Source organism: Lathyrus oleraceus, chromosome 1 (assembly GCF_024323335.1).
Source record: "Lathyrus oleraceus cultivar Zhongwan6 chromosome 1, CAAS_Psat_ZW6_1.0, whole genome shotgun sequence".
In the NCBI taxonomy this organism is placed as follows: Eukaryota; Viridiplantae; Streptophyta; class Magnoliopsida; order Fabales; family Fabaceae; genus Lathyrus; species Lathyrus oleraceus.
In genome coordinates, this window is record NC_066579.1 from 230,197,965 (window position 1) to 230,205,385 (window position 7,421).

Here is a 7,421-nt window from a genome sequence, read left to right on the forward strand (position 1 = left end):
CCAACATTGTGCATGTTCCAAAGAAGGATGGCAACGTTCAAATGTGTGTTCATTATAGAGATTTGAATAAAGCTAGCCCAAAGGATGATTTCCCTCTGCCACACATTGACATGTTGGTTGATAATACAACTAAGTTCAATGTCTTCTCCTTTATGGATGGTTTCTCCGGTGACAATCAGATCAAGATGACACCCGAGGACATGGAAAAGAGAACATTTATTACACCCTGGGGAACATTTTGCTATAAAGTGATACCTTTCGGTTTAAAGAGTGTTGGTGCAACGGACCAGAGAGCCATGACTACTCTTTTCCATGACATGATACACAAAGAGATAGAGGTCTACGTCGATGATATGATTGCTAAGTCGAAGACTGGAGAAGATCATGTTGAGTATTTGCTGAAGTTGTTTCAATGTTTGAGAAAGTTTAAACTCCACTTGAATCCTAGTAAGTGTACTTTTGGTGTCCGTTCAAGAAAGTTGTTGGGCTTCATTGTCAACCAGAACGGTATTGAGGTAGATCTTGAAAAAGTCAGAGTTATTCAAGAGATGCCTACACCAAAGAAAAAAAAGCAAGTTAGAGGTTTCCTAGGGCGTCTAAATTACATCTCCAGGTTTATATCTCTCATGACTGCCACATATGGACCAATCTTCAAGCTTCTCCATAAAGATCAAGGTTGTGTTTGGACAGAAGACTGTCAGAAATCTTCTGACAACATCAAGGAGTATCTGCTTGAATCTCCTATCTTGTCTCCTCCAGTGGAAGGAAGACCATTGATCATGTACTTAAATATGTTAGAAGACTCCATCGGTTTTGTACTTGGACAACAAGATGAAACTGGTAGAAAGGAGCATGCCATCTACTATCTAAGTAAGAAATTTACAGCTTTATGTCATGGCCAATTATATCAAAAGAGAATGAAGAAAGCAATTGGCAAGAAGGTTCGACACTACATATTCAAAGAAGGCGACTATCATACCCTAAAATTTTCCCTACCCTATATCATCTATTGAACCATAAACCTTAAAGCATACATTCCATACGTTCATCTCATGTGCATTTATACTTGATAATCACAATAGTTCACAAGTCCAAGACATGGTGTTATACCCTGATTTTGGTCCTGAATTTTTTTTCATCAATCATTAATTTTCTTTCCTCCTCATGACCGTTTCATCCGGTCATAAATCTATCCACTTACACTGGTTGTTTAAACATTGCCACTACTTGCTATTCCATGACTATTAGAGTTTTACCTCTCTATTTGGGCTTTAGATGTTTGTTATATTCTGACAGAATCAGTTGGAATGTCATGACTTTCATTCTCATATCCAATTTCAATCCATATTTTTTCTTCCTCATATTACAATTATTCATTCATGTGACCATTCATTTTTTCATTGGCATATTTTTTAGTTCTCACACATTCTTTTAATGAATTCCAATGTAAAGTACAAAACATTACATTAGGTCATCATCCATATTCATTTTCTCATTCTTTCATAATTCAAAGAAATTCCATACATATTTCTTCATTCACATTTATATTCTCCATTTTCAGATTCGAGATTCTACATTTCATATTCCTAATTTTCATTCATATTTCTTCATTACATTGGAAATTTTTCATTCATATCCAAGAATTTCCACATCCTCATTCATATTTTGTTTATTTCGTTCATTTATTCAATCATGGTCCACCATTTACTCCTTACAAGTACATTTACTGTGACATAAGAGGTGAAAAAGGGGCTGAAGAAAAGCACATTGCTCAAGTAACAACAAAGGGAAATTTGCAATTAGCTACAATACTGGTCCCCTAAAAGAACCTCCTCACACACTTTTTTTCACTCTCAACTAATATGTCATTACAGGGTGTTTGGAAGAATTTAATATCACAAAAAAATCATTCTGTTGAAACTCAACCAGAAACATAACCTCAGATTAGGCGCTAACACAATCATATTGAGATCCCAGCAATATAACAGTTTGTGTTGAAACTTGAAACCTTACAATTTAGTTATAAATGTTCACAAGAAACAGAAATCAGATGCTCCTGTTTACAGGTTCAAGTGCCTCTACAGTAACCACACTATTTCCAAGGATTACCACCATCCCTATATCATTCTTCTCATTGCCATTGACCTCAACAGGATTGCCAACAACCAAATTCATAAACTGGTCAAACCCACGAAGAGTACCAACAATCATACGATTTGCATTCAGCTTGATTTGAAGCTATTTGTCCATGTATTTCTTCAATTCCGGCGGCTGGCCTGACCTGCTCATGATGAAGAATGGAGATCAGAGAACGCAGAAGGAAGAAAAAGAAGATGATGATGATTTTATATTCTTCAACTGTGGAATCAGCCAGATTTCCCATGGCTCCTCTTTGGGATTTCTGCAAAAGACAGTTTGTTGGAATTCTCAGCATTTTAAATTTGACTTTTAAGAGAGCTCGGGAATCATGGATCAAATCTGACAGAAGAAGAATTTGAAACAAATACCATATCAGCAGCAAGCAGCAAAGACAGCATATGAGACATTCAAACACCGACACTTTTAGTTGATACACAAGAAACCTGCACTGCCATAACAGCAACATAACAAATTCATCAGCAACAGATCATTGCATTTAAACCAATGCGTCATCATCATCAATATCATACCTGGTGCATATCAAAAGAAAAAAAACAAGGTAGTGTACCTGAATAATGCGCCACATAACCGAGGTGCAAGATAACCTGGCCATGAACCGGTGCAACCATGAGGAAAACCAACCCGAAGCATGTTTGTATCACATTAGTTGCATCATTAAGCCAACCAGCAACAAAGCCTTTTCATCACCCTTCCATCATAATGTCAAGTTTCTAAACAAGTGCACAAACCATGTTTATTTCAATATGCATAACATGAACCAAATGACTTGGAAAACATAACGCATTGACCATAAGCAACATTTAACACTTAAATCTAAGAGGAAATCGAGTGTGATAGCTAGCACTTCTTCACACTTAGAAGTTCATGACAGCAACAATAGTTAAGCTTTGCAATTCAAGTCGATTAGCAGATCTTACCACAATCCACATGATTCAAGACCGATATCAAACCCACGATATGCTAAACATCCATGCCACGCACCAGATGATATCCATAATCCTGCAAAACTCTGGCAGCCGCATACCGGTATTGTGACCCAAAGTTCTTCAGCGAACCATTCTACAATAGCTTAACCGCGACGCGACAACATGATACCAACTTGAACTTGAAATTGAACCGCCCACCGGAGGAGAATCTGTTCACAAACGATGCAAAGAACAATGCTTCCCATGCTGTTCTTCTTGAAGCCTTTGCTCTGTTGTGCAAGATATCATAAAAAGACATCAAACCACTCATGAATGTTCCGATTTTCACTGTAGTAAAAACAAGTAAATTAGCAAGGCGGTAAAAAAATTCAACAAATACCCCAAAAGAGAATTAAGACGAAGTTAGAAGAAGAAAGTGTAGGTTTGCATTACCGTTCTAGATCAAACATCAAATAGGGCAAACAAACTGAGCATCCTAAAGGATTTCGCAGAGATACCCTTTTGGATCTCCATAACCAGCTCAAAACCCTAAGGTGGTGAGTATAAAAGGAGCGAAGCAGAGGCGAGATAGAGGAGGACGAAAAACCCTAATCTTTCAGACGACGAAAAAACCCTAGAAGAGAAGAGGGAGCTGTAGCGAAAAAACCTAATATTCTCCACCGAAAAGCTACCGTGGGAGTTCTTGGAGGCCAGCAACAAAGGTAAGCATCCTTTGCTAATTCTTTGAGAGTCACGATTGTGAATTTAGAGTGAGAGTAGGGTATTGAAAGATTGAATGAGGTCGAGATTGAAAGATTGAATGAGGTCGAGATTGAGAGATTGAATGAGGTCGAGAGTGCGAGAGGTTGAGGAATAGAATGAGATTGAGAGATTGAACGGTGCGAGAGATTGGGAGAGGAAAGGTTGTTTGTCTGAGAGAAGCGAACGATTTGGTGGGGTTTGGTTCACATGTCTCCGTTTCTGTTTCTTTTATTTATTTTCAAAAAATGGCATTTAAAACCTAATTAAAAACCACCTACGCTTTGGTTTTTCTTGGCATTTTCTTTATTAATTTTTGTATGCTGGTATTAATCTGTTGTTATTCCCCACCCAACAGCCAGGCGGCTAGGGTTGATTTTTGGGATCCCTCTCACCATTTTTGTGAGCTTCGATTAGTCCAACAGACCATCTCATTCTAGTTTTTTTTTTTAATCTATTATGGTATATATATTCAAGTTGTTATTAGGGTTACAAATGACTATAAGTGGCCTAGTGGAGAGAGAGCAGTTTCACTTTCTTTAGTGGGATGGGTTTGATACTTGGGAGTAGCATACCTCCATATTTTTATTTTTTATGCTTACTATTTCATTTAAATTTTTTATAATTTTTTACTATTTATTTTACTTTTATATTTTTATTAATTTAATTTAATCGTTAATTAGTTGTTTAGATTTTAAATGTTTAGATTTTTTAGATTTTCTTAATTATTGACTTTTTTTTTTTATATGGGATTTGGTACGGTTAATTGATTTCCATGTGTTAATTAATTTAATTAGGTTATTGATATCTATGTTCATACCTTTACACATGTAAATAATCACATTCAAATTCGCTAAATTTTCGATGTAAAATTCACTAACTTTCCATAGTTTCGACATTTAATTTAATTTCCTCCCATTAGAATCTAGCATTCTGGTGGGAACTCGATTATATGTATATAAAATTAATTCGATATACATATAAAATTATAAAATTAATTTTATCCCTATAATTTTATTTTATTTTTAAACTATCTTTATAACCCGATTAAATTCCTTTTTTAAAAAACACGAAAGAAAAGGACCATTGGAATCTTGCATTCCGGTGGAACCCTGAATTATCGATCTCGGGGCTTATGTCTCGTTCTTATAAATATTCGTCTTTCAAACTAAAAAAAAATACTCAATTCCTACCTCAACACTTTTTCAATAAGGATGGAAATGGAACATGGTGTATACCGTGCACTCATGAGATTAAGATTCAAGGTGGATGCCTTACCTATATTAGCTCTCGCCATCGTCTAAAGTTGTCAATGCGGTTTCTTCAAACCCCTTTCTCAATCAAACCTAAAAATACTTAATCTTTAATAAATACTTTTGTCAAGTAAGATGGAAATGGAACATGGTGTATACCGTGCACTCCTGAGACTAGGATTCGAGATGGATATCTCGCTCATCCAAGTTCTCGCCAATACTCAAAATAAATCCAACCAATCAAACTCTTTTCTCGCCGCCTTACGACTAATCAAAAACCTTTTTCATAAACGAAAGATATATCGTCTTAAGGTGATGCAAAACAATGTTTCGGCCATGATTGTTGAGTCGAGATAAGTGACGCTTTTCCGAATGTAGATTTGTAAATCCATTCGATGTGTGGTATACGTCCGCTCCTAATCTGTTTTGGGTAAAATAATGTTTTTTATCGATTAACACAATATAGCTTTCGCTAAAATCGATCAACAAACACACATTTTTCTACCTAGAACTACGTAAGCCTTGACTTCTCTTTTGAGATACGTAGGAGCAGGATTTGTAAATCTTGTCTGGCCCATTAATAAAAAACTTAGGTTTAGTCCCCTTTATTGCAAAGATCCAAAAACATATTCTCTTTTCTTTTGATTCTTTTTATTCTCTCCCTCATAATAACTTGAAAAGACTAGCATAAGCTAACATTCAAAACGAAACTAACTAAACGGTTCCCGTTGAATACAACGGACGCGAGGGGTGCTAATACCTTCCCCTTACGTAACCGACTCCTGGACCCCGATATTGATTGCGACGACCATAATCATTGTCGTTCTTTCTTGGGTTTTATCGATATTTCCCCTTTCCTTTTTAGGAATAAATAATGTTCGGTGGCGACTCTGTTCAGTCCATCATGCGAGCATGCGATTGCGCTTCGCTTAAAATCGTATCCCCATTTTTCGAGGTGCGACAGATGGCGACTCTGCTGGGGAATACCGATCCCTAAGTGAGTTAACCCTAGTTCAGTTAGGTTTTCGTATGTGTGTTAGTTTTGTTTGTTTATTTTTCTTCCTTTGTTATATGCTTTCTTTATCTCTGTTTTATCATATATGTATATATATCTATGTGGGGGTGTTGGGATTTTAATATCATGAATAAACCTCTACACCCGAGCTTTGGAAAAATAAGAGAGAACACATAAGTTTAGAATTGGAAGTTGTGTAGTGTTAGTCCCCAAGGGCCACTCCTTGCGTGCCTAGCATGAAGACTCCCCTAGAGTAGACCTGTTTGTAGATCTCGTTATAAGACAGCTAGCCTGTTGCATGACGTTGATTCATGAAGGGTCCATGACTCTAGGACCCCCTCTTAGAACCAGTTTCTGCTTTGGTGGTTGCGTAATGTTGGACTCCAAGGGCCTCTCCTTGTTGCACCCAACATGAAAACCCCGCTCAGAAGAGACCTTTTGTCACTCTTGTCATAAAGCGGCTAGCCTGTTGCATGATGTTGATACGATTATGGTCCATGACTCTGGGAACCTTATCAAAAATGTTGAAACTATCCCGTGAGTGGGTTTATGGGTAACCAACTTAGAACTATCAATTAAGAAGCCTACCAAATAGAGTGTTTTGAGTTACCTTATGATATCCCAAAACCAAAAAAACCATGCATTCATGATCATTTGCATAACATCATGACACTCATATAAAATTTTGTTTTCAGGGAATTTTTGAACACGCAGTTGTTAGCACAAAATGTTTGTAATGGGTTTAGAAAGAAGGAAAACATTACCATTCAAAGCCAAAATGCCAGATATTGCCAACATATCAAGACTTTTGAATGAACTTCCTGCATGCTTCAGGGTTACTTTGCAAGGAAAGTTTGGCCACATTTTGGATCTTCTCTCAGTGGATGTTCAAACACCAGCCATCACCGCTTTAGCTCAGTTCTATGATCCTCCGCTTCGAAGTTTCTTATTCAAAGACTTTTAGTTGACTCCAACCTTGGAGGAATTCGACCGGATCTTGGGATTTTCTATAAAAGGAAGGACACCGTACAATAGGATTGGTCAGGTACCTGAGGTAGAGATGCTAGCCCTTGCCCTCCACATCCCCATATCTGATGCATTGGCTAATTGGAAGAAAAGGGAGAATCTCTTTGGTTTTTGGAGGGCTTACCTAGAAGAAGAAGCAGAAAGGTTGTTTGTGATACATCATTAGGATGCATTGGCAAATATACTAGCTCTTCTCATATATGGGCTAGTATTGTTCCCAACCCATGAAGGTTTTATAGATTCAGCTGCCATAAGTATCTTTTGGGCCGTTTGGAAGGATAAACAAAGTTTGGTTCCTCCCTC

At 37.2% G+C, this 7,421-nt stretch overlaps 1 protein-coding gene across 1 annotated transcript; it reads right to left on the reverse strand.

The window, feature by feature from the left end:
- Window positions 1-1,778: 1,778 nt before the first annotated feature.
- LOC127128770 (probable small nuclear ribonucleoprotein G) lies at window positions 1,779-2,305 on the reverse strand. Its single transcript, XM_051058144.1, has one exon. The coding sequence runs from the start codon at window positions 2,209-2,211 to the stop codon at window positions 2,047-2,049; it is 165 nt and encodes a 54-aa protein (XP_050914101.1). The 5' UTR covers window positions 2,212-2,305; the 3' UTR covers window positions 1,779-2,046.
- Window positions 2,306-7,421: the final 5,116 nt, after the last annotated feature.